Here is a 20,246-nt window from a genome sequence, read left to right as displayed (position 1 = left end):
TACCATCTAGGTAGAGAGGAAAATCCAAAAGTCTAGATAGAAAATCCCACCACCCAGTGCATGCTTTGGAGATGAGGCTTATATAAGAGGAAATACAAAAGAAACTATATCTATTTGTACAATGTATGCTGGCTATATTAGGTTATTGTGATGAAGTAAGGCAACATAATATTAAATAATATAATTTTTAAAGATATGAAGATGGAAAGAAAGAAGAAATAGAACTTTCTTACCATGATGAACCCTATGATGGCTAGGAGTATTAAGAATCAGTTCCAAAAAACCAAGGTTAGTGATGACCTGTTTCAAACAAAAGGAATATTGATACACATAGTTATCGTTAAATGCACATATAGTATATAAATACGCACGTTAGAAATACACATGATTTAAGAGCTATTGCAAGTTTCAGGGTTGGCATCAGAGAGTAGGAAGAAATTTGTCTACTACCTGGAACTCATATAAAGCCAATAATAATCCCATAACTCTATTCTGAGAGGCAGTACAGTAGCATGGTTTAAGAGCTAGACTGCCTTGGTTCAGTTCCCAGATCCTCCATTTATTACTATGTCATATAGGGGAAATGATTTAAGCTTTTTATAATTCAGTTTCCTCATCTTTAAAATGGAAATAATAACAGTATCTACATAATAATGTTGTTCTGAGGATTAGGAATGTTACTGTATTTATAATAACATGCATACCCCTGCCGCCAAGAGACACTTCTCTCAGGTTTCATGTTGTTTTATGTTTTTGCCTTTCAACTATAGCTTTGATTATTTATGTTAGCAGAGCATAACTATAGGAGGGAAAACACTGTGTTATGTGAGTTTTCTGGCGTTGGTTTCACCCTGTAATCAGCCATGTAGCAACAACTTACTATTGCAACAGGTATCTACTGTAGTAGGGAGAGCCCACTTATTCAAATAGAATCCTACATGACCTCTGACCTGTAGATGCACCATCTACCATTCCATCTTAAAGGCACAATTCAAAGTCAAATATGTAAAGGGGCCTTTTTTTGCCATTAACGTTACTTTGAAATCTGGTTCCTAACTTTTTTTTAATTGTCTCTCTCAACATTTCTCAGTAAGAATCCCCTATTCCAGAATCTGCAAATTCTAAAGACAATAGAAACCAGGTAGGTGTCATAAAAAAGCACAGCAGCCCATGTGTAAGATATTTATTATGTTGTATGAATAATATTGGGTAATTTGGGAAAATTTTTACCCTCAAATATATTATTCATTCTTCCATCTATCATGGCCAATAATAGGAAGTTTTATTTTCTTCTAATCACAATCTAAACAGATTTGTTAGAGCCTACCAATGACAAAATCAATACACTGTTATAACATTTTAAGAAATAACTCACTTTTGCAGTTAACTTCCTTTTAGAGGGCATATGTGGAATCAAGGAATGAGTTAAATGATATTTAATGGAAAAAATACCCACTGACAATTGTGAATTTGATAACAAGTTGGTGCTATGGGAGGGGAAAAAAAACATAAGGAGATGAAACTGCTTAATACTGTTTTTATTGGGAGTTAAAACGGCGTTGTCATTGTATAAGAAAATGTGACTGTTTTTTAGAATAGTAATAGTGAAGTATACATGACAGGAGAGCTAGGTTTTGCTACAAAATACTTCGGCAGTGAAAAAAAGGGATAGCTAATGCAAGTAAATCAAAATCCTGATTTTTTTAATCAAAGTGATGAAGATATGTCAATTCATTGTTATTCCCTCTACTTCTCTGAATATTTGAATATTTTAATATAAAAATTAAATAAAATAAATTGCTAGTCATGTACAGTAATGCTTACTAAGGCAGTTGAAAATATTTATAGATCTCCAAAGTCCCAAGCATACTTCTACATTAAAAATCATTATCTAGCAGGTTTTAATTATGTTTTGGCTATCTCTGACATTAAAACACTCAATTTATACCTGCCCTGTAAATACAAACAGCTGAGGTGGCCACACTATCCTCAGCTTGTGGCATCCAGTACCCTCTTGAAATGAAAGCTGCAGCAAAGTTGCCACATAGCAAGGCTGCATCCCTCCATAGGACAGGTGCCATGGTCATCTCCCTATTAGACACATGGTTTACACACCTGAAAGAGATAGTCCTTTCTCCCTTCCCTGCTGTCCAGCGTCTAAGGGATTCTTAGTTTCTATTAAGTGATGGACAGAAACATCTGCATGCAAAAGAATGTGTGATATTATGTGCTGTATGTTAATTTAGGTTTCCCTCCCTCCATCCCTTTCTCTCTCTCTTTCTCCTAACCTGTAGTCCTATCCACCATTTTTAAAGTTATTTCTATGAAAAATGTATTCTGAACTCCAAACAACAGAACTTTCAATTAATTCATAGAACAGAGCTCATCTGCACACCAAAAACTATCTTTATTTTTAATTTTAGGAGTTCAAAATACTGTGAATATATAGCTCTTATTTCAAACTACATTCCTATGAAATAAGGCACCAAAGGTGTTATCGCACAAATATAGTATTAATGAACAGGAATTGGGAAGGAATTATCTAGAAATAATCCTGTATTTTATTGGACTATGTTTCTTTATAATTGGTGGGATTTTTTTTTTTTTTAAGAGGAAGAATGGTGAAGAACAGAGAACAACAGAGTAGGGTTCCCCAGCAGTCAGAATATTGAAATCCAGTGCATTGGTTGGGCTATGTATCTCTGGCAGAGAACCAGATGGGAAAGGAGAAAACCATTTTATCCTTGTTTGTCTCTTTGCTGCCTAACATGTGTTACAAAAACCAACAACAAAAAGGAGTGGAAGAGACTACACTGACCGGCTTCTGCTACCCACATGCATTTCTGATCCTTGGTCCTGGCATGTGTGCAGCCAGATTTAAAGCCACACAAATGGTGAGTGCATTCAGATGACTGGAACCTTGGCTGAGTGCGTTATTTTTTTAATGTCAAACTCTTTTCCTCAGAGAAAATCTTTTGCTCCTGCAGACTAAAGCATGGTGATATCAATATTGAAAGTTCCTTTTGTTGGGGGGAAGGGAGGAGGGTTAAAAGCCAAGTACAACATAGTCAACCACAGATAAATTTCCTGGTGGTGTGTCTGAGTACGTTGGAGCTGGGGAAGACCACCTCCGAGTGGGAGATGATTCACTGTTCCCACAGCCCAGTCAGAATCTCTCATGGAGAAAACCCTTTTGATTCAAAGTCATGGAGAATTCATTAATATTTAGTAAGGGTTGAGCGTAACGACTTAATTATCGCCCACTTTTGCAAATGCAGCCATTTAGCAATTCAACCACATCTAGCTTTGAATCACTTCCTGAAAATATGTTACTCTGGGAATAATTGCAGCTATTCCCATTTTTAGAAGTTATTTACTTGTATTAATTTTTTAGATTTAAATGAGTTCATTTAAATTATGGAATTTTAGAACATATGGAGGGCTTTAATATAAAATAGTCCAATACTCTATTATAAAAAAAAAAAAAACAACATTAAACCGAGAGATTAAATTACTATCCAAATTTAAACAGCTTGGAATAAGCCCTAAAGCCTTTCAGTTTCAGCTCAGGAATTTTTCTATTTTTCTATCATATTGCTGTTAAGACATAGTGAAATTCCTATGAAATAAAAGTAGTTTAAAGTTTTAGAACTTTAATAGAAAATGATAATGAAATCTTTTTCACTACTTATCAGTTAAAATGATTCTAGGTATTTATTAGGAGCCCAGGGATTTCAGCTTCTAAACTGCCCCTCTTGGTATCCTGTGCACTTCTGATGTTTCTTAGGTCTCTGAAGCAACACTCTAAGTCTTGGATCCTGCAATTTTTGTTAGGGTTTTATAATCGAGGAGCATAGATGTCTAGAAAGGCCATAGTTTCCAGAAGGTCAGGTAAGCCCTAAGTTTTAGACCAAATTTTATGAATATAGCCCTATGATATTTTTCTGGGGAGAAATTTTACCATTTTCATCATACACTCAGATGGAAACATAAAATACCCAAAGGTTAAGAACCAAAGTCGTAAACACATATGATTTTAGATTATTTCCTTTGCCTTTCTTATTTATATTGTGTTAGTTTCCATATCATTAAAACTTGAAGGCATTCTATGAAAAAGACATCTGCACTCGAATGTTTATAGCAGCACAATTCACAGTTGCAAAGATGTGGAAACAACCCAAGTGCCCATCAATACATTGGTGGATTAATAAAATGTGCTATATGTGTACCGTGGAGTTCTACTCAGCCACAAAAACAATGGTGATCTAGCACCTCTTGTATTATCCTTGATAGAGCTGGAACACATTCTATGAGGTGAAGTATCACAAGAATGGACATACAGGCACCATATGTAGTCACCATCCAATTAGTATTAACTGACTACTGATCAACACTTAAGTGCACATATAGTAGTAACATTCATCGAGTGTTGGGCAGGTGGGAGGGGATGGAGGAGATGGGTATATTCACACCTAATGGGTGTGTACCATCTGGGGAATGGACATCCTTGAAGCTCTGACTTGGATGGGGCAAAGGCAATATATGTAACCTAAACATTTGTACCTCTGTAATATGGTGAAATAAAAAAAAAAAAACTTGAGTGCTAATTTCTCCAACTAAACTACACAAATAAAAACTTAAGCATTTTTTCTGCCCATTTCTTAAAATTGTTAAATTTCCCAGATATCATTTCTTAAGCTATTTTATTTGTATAGTAACAAGTTATTAATATATAAATAATAAAAATAACAGTTTTGAAATGGTCCATGAATTCCACTGATTAACTTTAATCCAACAGAAGTGCTCTGGATAATTTGCTGGAATTATCACAAACTCCTCATTTCTCCCTCCACAATCTCTGATGGATGTGCGGAAGAAGAATTAAATACAAAAGCAAGAGAACAGGAACCATAAGACTCTGTCATCATCTCATCATGTCATTTCCCCTCATCAAAAATAAAATGAAGTCAAATAAAATGCTCCTCCGAATGAACTAAATAATACACAAAATTTTTGGAACTCAAAGCTGTTTGTACTCTTTCTCCAGCGTGATTTCCAATGTTTTCTTTCTTCTGTCTCTGAGACCTTAATCTTCCATCTTGGCTTATTAGAATTCTGCCTTTCCTTTAATACATACCTAAATATCACATTATCTAAGCACTCTTAATTATTTTTCCAATGAAAGTTTTCTTTTCCTTTCTCTGAATGCATTATTGAGATATCATTAATCTCATGTCTTCCTGTTTTGGGTCTTAGTTGTTTGTGTTCATTCCCCATACTATATTGCAAGTTTCATTAGGGTAGAAACAGTGCCCTACCCTTTTTTATGTTTCTCATGGCACACACAACATTGCTTACACATGGTGATTGCTCAACAAGATTATATTATTAATAAATAGAAAAATACACCTTACCACTCTCACATTCTTGTGCCTTTATAGCAATGGTCCTCAAATTACCCCCCTCCAGGCAATTTTGGAGATAATTTTAGTTGTCACAACTAGGGGAAGTGCTACTGGCATCTAGAGAGTAGTGGGTTTAGTGCTGCTAAATATTCTATAATGCACAGGACAAGCCCCCACAATAACAGTGATCTGGTCCAAAATTTTCAGTAGTGTCAAAGTTGAGGAATTCTGCTTTATGGGTATGGGTGGCTTTCTATGCTCTGATCCTTTGCAGTTCAGGACTCTGCATGATTTCTGATTTCTAATCTGGGAGTTGGGGGAGTGGCGCTTTAGGGAATGAGCCTGGTGGTCATTCTCAAAGCCGGAGGCAAAACATGAATCTGGAGGCTTTGGAGTTTAAAGCCAGGAATGTAAGTGCAAGCATGATCTTTGATTAAGTGAGTTGGGAAAATTAAAATAAATAGCTAAAATGAATGAATTTAAAAAACCCAGAAAATCACAGAGCAAGGAATTATGAGATTGGATGATGAGATATTTGAATTCTGGTGATCACTGGCAGGTGAATATCATAAATTATTTTTACATTCTCTAAGTACAGTTTCACGAGGGCTTCAGTTTCAATGAAAGGAGAAAGAGAGAAAAGACACTTTCTGTATCACCAAGTGATTCTTAATTTCTTTTGAGAGTTCTTATGACCTCCCTTGCCCTGCACTCACACTGTGAGTTGAATGAGATAGAGACCTAAAAGGTTAAGAAGCTGCCATTGTGTCTGGGCGACCAGTCTAGAATGCTTTTGCTATGGAAATTGATAAACTAGGTGCATGTGGCAAATCAATTAATTAAATGTCTACTAAAAACTGATTACAATTTTTTCCAGGATACAGTTCTCAGGAGTTTTCTGACTACCCTACATTATCTAAAAAACAACTCTATAGGTCTTTCCAATTTAAACTGAAAAATCTTTTAAAGTTGAACTCTAATAAAACATCAAAATAAATACTCTAAATAAATATCCTGCCTAAATTTGTTTTTTATACAATTAACTTATTATTCCATTCTACATATTGTATACTTATCTTTTGATTGGGGAACACTGACTAGATATATTAATATTTCTGTAGCTCACTTAAAAGCACAGGAGTAATTAACTGGTGATCAAGTTGGAAAACAAGACTTGCTCAACAGAAGTATTCAGTTAATTCAAAACAAATTATTTTGTTTGTTTGAATTGCTTGGAAAATTGCCTCCTCTCACCTCATTCTGACTATTGAAGTTGGAGGAGAGGCGTTCTGAATCTAATAACAAAACTCTTAATTCTATTCTATTGTCAAATTTTAGAAGAATGTTGGGAATGTCACATATTACTATAATTCAGCTTCTCCATGGATACTAAAAGTACTACAATATATCATTGAAAGGCCATAGAAATATTTATAACTACTTACTTTCCAGAAAGGAAGGCATGGGCCCATAGTTAATTGTGAAGTTATTTCCAAATGCTTACAGATACTTACAGAGAGATGCTTACAAATATTTATGCTTCCTGAGAGGGAAAAATCATAATAGGGAAAATGTGTCCTAAAAAGCATGTGTTTTACAGAATCCTCATTATAAACATGAATGTGCAAACAATATGATAAATGCCGAGGAGTGACTAGGTTGGGGGAGACGTGAAATGAAATCTTCATAGTAGGAAAAATGCCTGCATTCAGATGAGCATACGTTAGAGTGACAAACATTGACTGTAACTAGTTGAGACTTTTCTTTACAGCATCATCTGTGATTGATGCCAGAGGGGCCCATACCACTGTGGGCCTCTTTGTTTCAGTGCGGCTGGTATTTAAGGGAAATACTAGGCCAGCCCCTCATACTTTTATCATATCATATAAAAATCATTGTCAAGTTTGATTTAACTGAGAATATGCTTGATGTGCAGTTTGAAATGGCAAAACTTTTCAAAAATTAATTTTCAGATAAAGTAGTAACAAGATTCAGTGCAAGCCCAAACTAAAATTAAATGAATATTTATATCATGATTATTTGGCTTTCCCTGGCCAATTTTCTTCCTTCTTACCTTTCTTCTTCTCCTCCTCCTCATCCTCCTCTTTCTTTTTTTTCTCTCTCCCTATTCCTTTTTGGTTCTTTTATTCTTTCAATGATCTATCTCTCTATCGAGCTAAAAAAAAAGTATTTGTGTGTATTTATAAAAACATAGAGAATCTTTTATTTGAAGAGATCTTTATAATTAACTCCAGGCTCATCCATATCAGTTTGAAAAGTGAGTAATAAATATTTCTATATTCTTTCAATAATATATATTCCCATTCTTAGTCTCATTTACAGATAAAAATTCTAAAGGGCACAAATATTCATGCACATGCATATATTTACCCTTATTGAATACATTTATCACATACATTAAATATTAAGTATATGTTTAAATGCCAAACAACTACTCTTTTAAGTACCAAACTACAAATAAGGGTTTTCTATAAGCACTGGAAATAATCTGTTTCAGAGCATTAAATCCTGTATATATAAATCCTTATCAGAATCTCTTCTTAAAAGCTATCTGCATAATCAATAGAACAAGAAGTGTCTTGTCAGCCATTCCATTTATTCTGCAAACATTTATTGAATTTCCAAGGATTTAAAGTAATACTTAAGCACTGGAAAGACTTTATTTACAGTCCAGTGGACTCTTCAATGAAAAAGTAAAATGATTCCAGAAAAAAAAGTTTTTTAAAAAAGTTACCTTTTCATATAATTTTGTTTACTCTAGTTACTGATAGGAAAAAAAAAATCATTCATTTTTTTTTTCAGTTACTATTGCACAGTAGAAAGGTTTGAATCTGTGATAAATTTGAATTTATAATTGGCACAAGAATTATCTGTTAAGAAGTAAATTGTGTTTCCTTTCCAAGTTTCAAGCTGAAAATTACCTTTAGTACAGACGTATGCTTTTATTTAGCTCTCTATAGTAAGGCTTTGCAAATAGCCCCATTGATTGTTTCTGGAAAGAACTGTAGAGAATTAGCCCTTGATCATAAACTTCTTCAACTGATTACATGAAAATTGAAATAATGTATTCTATGGGTATTTATTAAGTATAAGGTACTATGCTAAGATATTTTGAAAGGTCACAGAGTTAAACAATGGAAATTACAGTTTAATATCAGGTAATTTAACTATTACTTAAAGGTAGAGTGAGTGACATGTTAGCTTTTATTATTTGAATATATTTAAAAATATGCTTTTAACTATCAATAAAATCTATGACAAATCTCATTTGAAGTTTTAGAAAAAGGATAAAATCCGTGAACATTATAAGTCAATATATTAAAATAGTTTCACTCTAGTTCTAAATTGATCTTTAAACACTGATTGTTTTCTTTGTGAAAAGCTTAATCAATCTGAACATTCATGGATAAATTTATATTATGGAGCATCTGGTGATGAAATGTAAAAATAAAATCTTAATTACATCTTCCACTAGTTCTGCTGTGTTAATTCAAGACAAGCCACTCAAGTATTTAGACAGATGGCAGTGGCGGCCATATTAGCCTCTGATTTCTCTACAGGGAAGCAAGAGAAAGTAGAGCTCTTAGGATATGTGCTTGTCTGCCTAGTTTCACACTTTGAAATGCTCGACCAATGCTGATTTATTCACAGCCAAATGTTTTCCTATCTGATTAAGCAGTTTTCTACTTCAGTAAGCATGTAATACGGAGGTAGCTGAATTTCCACACTAAGGAGTGAAAAAACAATATTTATAGTTTGGAAATAAAACAATCTGGAGGCATCAGGACTGTTAGGATCATAAAGAGCCTCACAGGGAGTAAATTTCTGATGAATCCACACCATAGGGTTAAAGAGTTAAAGGCTTAGTTTTAAAAGAGAATAGGACTGGGCCATGTTTATACAATAAACAAAAGTTTTAAAAGACTGAGTTTATAATAAATTATCTTGAAGGCTGATTGTTGTCACTTATGATTGCATTATTGCTCAAACAAGAGGACAAGAGCTGGACAAATTAGCAATTTATTTGAATTTGTTTCACCTTACCTTTTGAATAACCCTTTTGGTTTCTCTTTGGAAAAATGAATAAAAGTAACTGCTAAACATGTGCCTTCAAAGGGAGGTGGATTCCAAGTGATGTTTCTTTTTTTTTTTTTTTTTAACAACACCAATTAAATTGACAGAAGGAAAACTGGATATACTCGTAAACTTAACCACATACAACTTTATTTTTATGTAACACCATTTTATATTTACAAGTTTGGGCATCCATTGAGAAATGGAATAATATTATAAGTAATAGAAATACTATGTTAAATGAAGTCAACTGATAAACTAAAAGGTTAAGCGGTCCATATTCAAAGCTCCAATTTAAGCAGTCTTATAATACATACTCCAAACTTTTGACTCACTCTAAAACTCACTATATTGTGACTGCCATTATGATCATATTCCTAATTGCAGGTATGACCTCTACATTCATTAGTAAACAAATGTTAATTGATTATCAACTGTGTGCCTGGCATGGTCTAAGAATCAGATACTTTACTAAACCAAACAAATATGAATCCAATGAATCTACACTTCAGCTTCCATTCTCAAATGTCAAGTCTCTTTATTGTAACTCATTGCAAATTTTGGTCTGTTAAAAATATTTTCAGATAATAATATTTTAAAGTCAACTATTATAGAATAAATTCTCAATCAGTAGATTAGAATCCACGAGAACAAAAATGTGGAAACAATCCAAGTGCTCATCAATTCATGAATGGATTAACAAAATGTGGTATATGTATACCATGGAGTACTACTCAGCCATAAAAAGGATGAGTTAATGCCTTTTGCAGCAATTTGAATGGAACTGGAGACCATTCCTAAGTGAAATATCTAAAGAATGGAAAAACAAACACCACATGTACTCACCACTAAATTGGAATTAACCAATGAGCAAACATGTGCATAGAGCCAAGTAAAACTCAATGGAAATCAACTGGGGTAGGGGAAAGGGAGGGACTGGCAAAAACCTACCTAACGGGTACAATAAACAATATCTGGATGACTGGCACTCTTATAACTATGACTTAAGCATTATAAAAGTGATTCATGTAACCAAAATTATTTGTACCCTGTAATACTTTGAAATAAATAAAAAAAATCCACAAGGACAAAATGTCATAAGTTCATTTTCCCTGTCATTTTCATTTGCAAAACTTTCTCATAAGGACAAGCCGTTGTACCAAAGCACATCCCTTTCCCATGTCCCTTCAGGATTTTTTTTTTTTTTCCTGATGAATACATTCTTTCTGATCCAAGTGTTTGCTATGAGGGCTTTCTTCCTGCCTCTCCCTCTGCCCCTTGCCAATACACATACATATTGTAGAGAATCTAGTTAACATAATCTTTTCTTTCATTAATTAAAAAAGGTGTTTGCTGATGGTCACCTAAGTTTAAGACATTGGAAAAACTAAGGTGAATAAAATATAGACCTTTTTCTCGAGAAGTTTATTGTCAACTCCCATATTCATGGTGCTAAAACTTCACGACGTCAGCATTTAGTCAGATGCTTGTTCAAAATACAGATCCCTACCCTCACTCACCAGAGATTTAGATTCTGTGGTTCTTGGAAAGGGGACACTCGTATATCTTGAGTACACACTCAGATAATTATGATGCACGCAGGTGACACACAACAATTACAGTTGCTTCAATTCTAGCTCTGACTTTATGTATGAATTCCAATATGTAATAGTTTGGCTTTTTCATAATAAATACCATTCTTTGAAAACATATTTTGTTCCAGATTATGAATGTTATATGTTATTTTGTTAATCCTCATAGCACTCTTAATAGGTAGGATAAGTATGATTACCTTCACTTAACATGTTAGGAAGCAAAGACAGAGCATTTAAATAAGTTTAGTAAATATCCATATCCATTCTTTCAACAAACAGTTCTTGAGCTCCTACTATGTAAGTACTCTTAGATGCTGGGAATATACCAGTAAATAAGGCAGGCAAACTTCTAATGGAGCTAAGACAGGTCAGATTTCTTTATTATTACAAAATGTACACTCTTACCCTTTATGTCATTTTGCTCCCTTGTCCCTGAAATGTCCTCCTCTTCGATTCTGGTAAATACATTCCTATCATATCCCTTGTGTCTGAGATCTCAAATTCCAATCCTTTCACAACAGACATTTTTAAATAGAGATTAATAAATTTTTAGACACTCCATGGGGGAACTTCAAGAATGTCAATAAAAACTCTGGAAATTTTTTTTTTTTTTCCCCTTTGGCAAGGAGGCACTGCAACCCAGCAGATTCTCAAAGGAGGATGTGATCCTCAAAATGTTAGTGCCAAAAAGTGAAAATTCAGGTCAGAAGACTCAAATGGTCTCTTTTTCTTGCAGAAAAAAAAAATATATATATATATAAAACACATATAATATTATACATATATAACACATATATAATATAAAACACACATATATATAACATATGTGTTATATATATATCACATTTGGTTAAAGAGGATGGGGTGAATTCTCTGAAAAAGTAACTAGCATAGAAGGAAAGATTATTTTCAGAAAGAACTAGAAATATATAGGGATTTCATTAAAGATGGGCTCCAAGAAAGATCAAGGAGCAAAAAGTGACACCAAAATCTGATGATCTTGATGTTGACTTTAAAGAAATGGAAGTGAAGAAGGAGAGTAGCTGATGTAAGGTAGATGGCATAATGAAACACATTTTAGATATGTTGATTCACGGTGGTGTCAAATATTTCTAAGAATATATTAAATAAAACATTGGAAATATTAAACTTAAATCCTTAAGAGAATTTAGTATTCAAGCTCTAGAATAAATAAGCAATTTCTTAGTGACATGAAAATGTTGAAGTAAATTAAATTTTAAAGAAAAAAGCTATTAAGAAAATAGAAATGAAGACAGAAAGTCAGGGAGAAGTAAAAGGGAGCAAGGGTGGCAAGAATGTATGAAATGCCCCAACTTATTTCAAGAACAAAAGGTTCATTTGATTAAGTACTGTTAGAATAAACACTTAATACTGACTTAAAAATAATATAAAATTTGATTTTTGTTAAAGTATTTCTCAAAACCACATAATTTGAAATATAATTTTCTTCTCTCTCCAAATTCCCTAAAATACCAAAAGGTATGTGCTTATAACCCTCAAAAACTTAAACTATACTAGGAAAGATATGGCATAAGTATATTTCATATATAAATGTAATTACAAATATATAAACATAGATACATAACAATGTTGTATTAATTTTAACACTAAAAATAATTATCTATAGCTATTGTTTTGTGAACAATTATGTTCATTAAAATTTACATGTATATGTATGTATGTAATATATGTACATACACATGGACATATACTCACATAATAGATGAGAGACATTTTTTTGCTATCAAGGAACACAGAGAAGAATGTGAGAGAGAGTGAAACAACAAATACAATACAGTGGTATAAGTGTTAAATTTCACTATTATTAATTGGATGCTTCCCATATGCCATAACTGATGTGCTGTGTCCTTTATGTCCTCCAACAGAGCTCATGCTCTTAACCCTTAACTACGAATGTGGAAAGAGAAATAAACACAGAAGTGTAAAGAAAAGTGCACTTAACTCCAACTAGGAAATGAAAGAAAGACATTCCAAAGGAAGTGGTAATTGGGTTGCATTATGAAGAATGTTTGGAAAAAGGGCATCACAGACAGAACATGTGCAATCCAAGGAACACCCAAGTGTTTCATCTGCTTAGGGAGCAAATAGCAGTGAGGTTTGGCTGGCCTGGCTGACTGATGGGATGGGATGGGAGTGGTAAGGAAGGGTCATATTTTAAGAGCCCTAAATTCATGAATTTAAGGTTATTGATGTTGGAGGCAATAGAGAGCCATTTAAGAATTTCTTTGTTCTCATTTTGGGAGTACCCTAATATTATTTGGGCTCTATAATGATCATCACAGTTTTATGAAAATATATAGGAAAGAAAAGAGTTTGTAGCAGTAGAAAAAATAGAATCCTGTTGTAACCACCTGTGTAATTGATGAAGAAGCATAAATTAAGTTGGGGCAATAAAAAAGGAAAGGGTAAGAGGAGTTAAAAATATTTAGAAGGAAAATTCAAAGAGTGTATATGAATGGTTTAAAGAGTTAAAAGGTGTGCTATTAACAATTATGCTAGAAAAATAGACATATATTTGCTTGGCTGCTCCCAGTAAACTGGGACATATGGACACCCTAGCTCTAAGAGATGCAAAATCAATGATATAGGATTTCAGAGGGAGAAAGAAGTGAGAATTGTTTGTTAGGCTTGAAATCAGAGATCTTTTCCTAATTAAGCTGCAACAACATTTGGCAAGTTACATAACCTCCATATATTAATACTTTAGTTTCCTCATTTTGAATGGGCACAATAGGGTTTTCTGATAACTAAATAAGTAAATACACGTAAAATAGTTAGCACAGTGACTGACACATGGTCTGAGCTATCTAAGGTTTGCTCTTAACAGGGGAAACACTTCATGGAGAAGGGGAAATTTGAGTTGGGCTTTGAATAATGTATAGAATAATAACATAAAAATACGAAAAGGAGAGAAACTGCACAGATTAGATATCAGATACATTTGGGAAATGGAATATAGTCCAGTTCAACTGAATTGCACAAAATGGAAAGTAATGGGACATAGAACTGGAGATGTAGTTGGAAGGCATTGCACTAGGAACACAAAATGCAAAAAATTTAGACTTTATTCAGTAAGCAAAGTATTTTTAGGAGGACTGACCTCTGAGAATAGGTAAGATTTAAGATGGGGCTAATAGATGTAGATAAAGGCCACACAGTTATTTGGTACAGGCAAGACTACAGCTGAGCTCTGCCTTAACCAATGGCCTTGATCTTTTCTCTCTACCATACCACTTCTTTATGAACTATGCTGCATCTGCCATGGTATACTGAGTCATAACTGGATAAACATAATACATTTTTTTGAAAAGTATGACAAGTGCATAATGGCCAAAATTCATCTCTGAAGCCAGCTGTGTTACCTTATATAAATCATAGAGTTTCGATATTCTTAGCTTTAAAAGGAAAGGTGTTTGCTTGGTGAATATAAAAATTTTAATTTTCTGAAACAGTCTATTAAATTTCTAGAATGGCTTCCTATCATGTACTTCTGAATCCACCCTTAAAATAAAGCTCCCTTACTGAAGTCACTTGAACTTATGTCCAATTGTTATAATCTGTAAAAATTTAATTAGTTTTTAGTGATTCAAATTATTTTGTGGGAATTAAGTAAAAAAAAAATATTTCTTGGCACATATTGTATGCTTAATACAAGGTGGCTATTTTATTATAACATTAAGGTCAGAAATGGCCCATCTAGAGGGGAATTGCATTGTGTAGTAGATGAGAGCAAAGAATATGGAGCCTGACTACTTTGTACAAACCTTAGGTTTGACACTTATCATGTGATCCAGGGGAAGTTACTTAGTATATTTCACTGAAGGTAATAAAATTACCAATTTATTCCAAAAAGTTGTTATGAAGATGTAATATTTGTTTAAAATGTTTAAAAATGTACTGAAAAATATTGAGTGGTGGATAAATATATAACACAAAAAATAAAATAAATAGACAAATAAATAAAATGATAGCTCATTAAATTTTCCTTGGAACATCCAATCACAGCTATAAGTAACTGAAAATTCTTGACCTGAGATAACTGTAACTGTTCTCCTAAACTCCAGTCCTTTTTTTCTCTTAAATATAACCTTCAAAGTTAGCAATTTTTTCTTCATCCAGAAAATTGTACCCATTGTGCTAGTATTTAATCCTTTTTTGACCTTTTTACTACATGCAATTCTAGGAATGTAATAGAACAGGCTATAAATGTCTGTAGAATGTAATAATTGAAATATTTTAAAAAAGTCTTAAACCTGGAGAATTAAATAATATATGTATGTTTCTGAATCAGAAAAAATGAAAATATAACAAAAAAACTCGAATGACTCCATGATTATAATGATTATAATTCCAAACTCTTATAATTAATGCATTTTGTTCTAAAGTAAGTTATGCATTATTTCCTTAAGTTTCAAATTCATTTGCATTTATTCATAATAATAATATTAGACAAAATATGAATTGCATTAAATTATGTCACAAAATGTACATGAATTATTATAATGATGGCTAATGGTTAGTAAGTGACATGCAGTGAAATAAGAATTGACATTACAAAAAAGATAACAAGTAATACTGAAAACAATTTTTAGCACTGTTAATGTGTCAAGTAAGGTTTTCATTGTTAGTTTAGAACATGAACTATCTTTTTTAATCCTCACAACAACGTATACACTATGGTTTGAATGACCCCTCCAGAACTCATGATGTAACGTAATTGCCACTGTGACAGTGTTAATAGATGTGATCTTTAAGAGGTGATTAGGTGGTGAGGGCTCTGCCCTCGTGAATGGATTAATGTGGTTATTGCTCAAGTGGGAAGTGAGTTAATTATATTTGGAGCGGACTCCCAATAAAAGGATAAATTTGGCTTTTATTTGCTCCCTGCCTTGTATGCTCACTTGCCCTTCCACTATGTTATAACATAGCATGAAAGCCCTCACTAGATGCCAGCACCTTGATCTTAGAATTCCAGCCTCTAAAACTGGGTTAAATAAATTTCTATTTTTTGTAAATTACAAGGTCTATGGTATTCTGCTATAGTAGCAGGAAATGGACTAAGATACTATGTATCGTTATTATCCTCATTTTATATGAGAGAAAACTGAGGCACAACAAGGTAAAAAAATCTGCTCAAGTTCATTACCAATTTATTCCAAATGTAACAAATGAAGTCAGGATTCAAACTCAGGAAATTTAATCCCAAAAGCTACAAAAAGAAGGACACAGTTTATATTTTAAAAATGGTATTATTCATCTTGTTTTTTTAAAAAAAAAAAAAGCTTGAGATGACTAATTCTGTGCTTACAATATTCATATTTAAGATTTTATAATAATAATAGGTGAAATATTCGAGAACATCTTTGTGGGTGTCATCTTTCTTTACACAAAATAAATATTTAATTTGTTAATGAAAAAAATTTGCCATCTATCTTATTAATTCCAATACATTTCTCACCTCCACAAATGGCAAAAGAACAGCTACAGAAATTTGATATTAACTAAACATGTTTCTCTGTAATCGTTTTAATATTCATACCACATATATTATGTATTTTTTCTTTCTTGATGTATTATTAAAAAGATGAATAAAATGGATATATTTACTTAAAAGAAAACTAAATCTTTACACATGACTGGATCTTGAGCAGACTGAATACAATTTTGAATAATAGATAAATACTCCCAGACTTATGTGAAAATTAATTCTGGATACAAAAAGGCAATAAGCGGAACACTTTATTTATTGTATTCACAGAAGTCAGATAGGCTAAGTCTCTGCTCATGCTGCTACTACTCTATTGCTTTGGATGGAATAAAGTAACATGTTTCTATTCTATTCTTCTCTATGTTGGCCAGCTTCTGCAAATTTCTGGCTTCTTTTATCCTTTGGGTTATATTGCTTCATAGTTCTACCACACATTTCTTATGCTCTCTAATTTTGCACATTACATCCCTACAGTTCTCCTATATCCTAATTTCTATTGACTTTTACTGTTTAGGTCTATCATAAATATATGCCCAGGCAAAAGGTCTAATTCAGACAGCTGTTTGAATATAGAATATTGCTGATGAGAAGAATTTGTTTTCCTCATAGCTTGTCAACTAGATCACTAAATGGGGAGTATTTGCATTTGAGGAACATAGGTGGCACAGTAACATTCTAATAGAATGGCTGCCCCAAGGCATGCCCTGATTGTAAGAAGGGGAATAAAGCCCAAAGAAAAATTGCCAGTCTTATTCGGTTAGGAGTCACAGATGAAATTTTGGGACTGTAAAAGTCACTGGAAGTTGAAAAGGGGAAATCCCAGAAAGAAAGGAGTTAAAGAAGGGGAGCTACAATGTCTACATACAAATTGCCCTATATCCTTGGATAACTCTTAAATTGACCATACGTAGACCAAGACACTGAGGAACCTTACGAAAAGACAGGAAGGAAGCTAAAAAATTGCTGAGCACAGATTTCAACTGCTGCCTGGTGCTAGCAAGAGAGAATTTAGAGTTCAAATCCCACCAAGTGAGAGGGGCTTTGTAAACACTTCAGGCATTTCATTACATATACAGAAAAAGGACAGTCCTTGCCATAAATTAAAGATCACTGACAGTTCCAAAAACACATGTTCTAGCAAAGTATAAATCAAAGTCTCCAAAAACAAACGCTTTAGTTAGCCAATTATTTCACTGCCTCCCAAAACAAAAATAAGGATCAGTCATAGGAATATAACAGAATCTAGAGTATCTATAACAACTTTGTCATAGAGATTAACATGTAATATTAACAATATATTTCTAGATGTACAAAGGAAAAGACAAATGAAATAGATATCAAGGAAAAAAAACAAAACAAAAACAGTCAATTGAAGTAGACCTAAACATGACCCAGATGTTGGAATTAGCAGACAAGAATTTTAAAATCACTATTATAATTAAGACATAAAGGAAAAGATAGTCAAAATGAGTGACAGAGAATCTCAGCAGAGAAGTGAAAACTATTTCTAAATTAAAAAATTGAAATTCTAGACCTTAAAGGTACAATATCTGCTGTAAGAATCTGCTGAATGGGCTTAATAGATTATAGAGAGCAGGTAAAAATGTAAATAAACTTGAAGACAAGTTAAAGAAGCTATCAGATCTGCATTAGAGAGAAAGTAAAATGTTAAAAATTAACAGAGAATTACTAATCTCTGAGGCAATATCAAGCAGTCTAACATGCATGCAATTGATGTTCCTAGAGGATAGGGGAGATAGAAAGGGACAGAAATAATGTTTAAGGAAATCATGGTCAGGTCTTTTTCGTCTGACATTTGATTTAAAAAATACATAGTTGTGAATCCTAATCAAGATTAATGTTACAAAAAAACCACATTGCCACATCATAGTCAAACTACTAAAATTCAACAATGAAGAGCAAAATTTAGAAACATCTAGGAGTGAAAAGACACATTATATGCAGAATAACAATGATATGAAAATTGAAATATTAGAACAAACTGAGGTTTAAAGACAACTGGATAGCCCATTTAAAGTACTGAAAGAATAAATAAATAAATGCCAATTAAGAATTATATATCCAGAAAAAATAACCTTCAAAAATGAAGGAAAAAATAAAGATACCTTAAGACAGATAAAAACTAAAGGAATTTGTTGCTAAAGACCTGCACAAAAAAGATGCTAAAGTTCTTCAAACTGAAAGGAAATAATACTAGATGGAAACTTGGATTAATGAAAAGAATGAAGAGTAGTAGAAGGTAAATATCTGGGCACATATATAAGATGCATTCTTTTATTTTCTTGATTTCTTTAAAAAAAAAACAATTGACTAATTAAATCTAGGATAATAAGATTAATATTTTGGGATTTATTACATGAAAAATTAACATATGTAAGAACACTAGCTAAAAAGTTAGGAGGCATAGAAGAATTATAATACTGTAAGATTCTTACATTTATAATAGGTAGTATTTATATTAATTCAAGGTAGAATGTGACAGGAATGTGCATATAGTTCCTAGAGCAACCACCAGCACACACACACACACACACACACACACACACACATGGGGTGAGTGAGAAAGAGAGACAGACAGAGAGAGAGAGAGAACAAGCCAGTGGAGGATGCTTACGTCTTCCTCTGACCACTTATATTTTGTGTTATAGCTCCTTGCCAGAGCAATAAGGAGAGAAAAATAAGTGAATGACATAAATACAGGAAAGAAAGAAATAACACTGTCCTTGTTCAAAGACCACAAAATTGTGCAAGAAAAAAATCTAGAGAAAATTAAGCAAATTATTTTACAGAATGTATAAGCAATTCTTCTTCTAATCAAAGATAATAGACAATGAGGCATTGGTATAAGGAAAGGCAGATAAATCAATGAAAGTGAGAAGTCTAAAATAGATCCAACCATACATGGCCAATTTCTTTTCAACAAAAGCACCAAGGACATCTGATGGATTAAAAAAAAAAGTCTCTACAGTAAATGGTGCTATAATGAGTGGTTACGTGCATAGAAATAAGGCATCTTGATCCCTACTGCATACCACATGTAAAAGTTAATTCAAGTATATCACAGGCCTAAAGGTAAAAGTTAAAACACTAAAGGATCCAAAAGAAATCCTAGCAGAAAGTCTTTCAGAGTTTGTGATAATCAAAGATTCCTTAGAGAGAATATTTTTAAAAACTAACCATAAAGTAAAAACATAAAAATTTTTCAAAATTCAATATCTCTGCTCATCAAAAGTCATCAGGAATACAATAAAAGGACATGCTACAAGTTAAGGAACTACTTTAAAATACATATATATATGATAAAGGACTTGTCTCCAGTCTCCAGAGTCTTCTTTTTTTTTTTTTTTTTGAGACAGAATCTCACTCTTTTGCCCTGGCTAGAGTACCATGGCATCAGCCTAGCTCACAGCAACCTCAAAATTCCTGGGCTTAAACAATTCTTCTGCCTCAGCCTTCCAAGTAGCTGGGACTACAGGCATGTGCCAGCATGCGCAGTTAATTTTTTCTATATATTTTTATTTGTCCAGCTAATTTCTTTCTATTTTTTTAGTAGAGACGGGGTCTCACTCTTGCTCAGGCTGGTCGCAAACTCCTGACCTC

General features: G+C 33.0%; 1 protein-coding gene across 5 annotated transcripts in view; it reads right to left on the bottom strand.

The window, feature by feature from the left end:
- Positions 1-20,246, bottom strand: part of AGMO (alkylglycerol monooxygenase) — a 303,863-nt gene that overhangs the window by 153,870 nt on the left and 129,747 nt on the right. For 4 of the 5 annotated variants that reach the window (XM_069461613.1, XM_069461609.1, XM_069461614.1 and 1 more), the window contains one exon: positions 234-300. The exons of the other annotated variant lie outside the window; for it this stretch is intronic. In XM_069461613.1, the coding sequence (XP_069317714.1) occupies positions 234-300 (67 nt within the window). The remainder of the gene's footprint in view (positions 1-233; positions 301-20,246) is intronic. 5 annotated transcript variants of the gene reach the window in all.

This window comes from Eulemur rufifrons, chromosome 29 (assembly GCF_041146395.1).
Source record: "Eulemur rufifrons isolate Redbay chromosome 29, OSU_ERuf_1, whole genome shotgun sequence".
NCBI classification, from domain to species: Eukaryota; Metazoa; Chordata; class Mammalia; order Primates; family Lemuridae; genus Eulemur; species Eulemur rufifrons.
The sequence above is the reverse complement of the archived record's forward strand: the minus strand, read 5'-3'. Positions and strand labels throughout refer to the sequence as shown.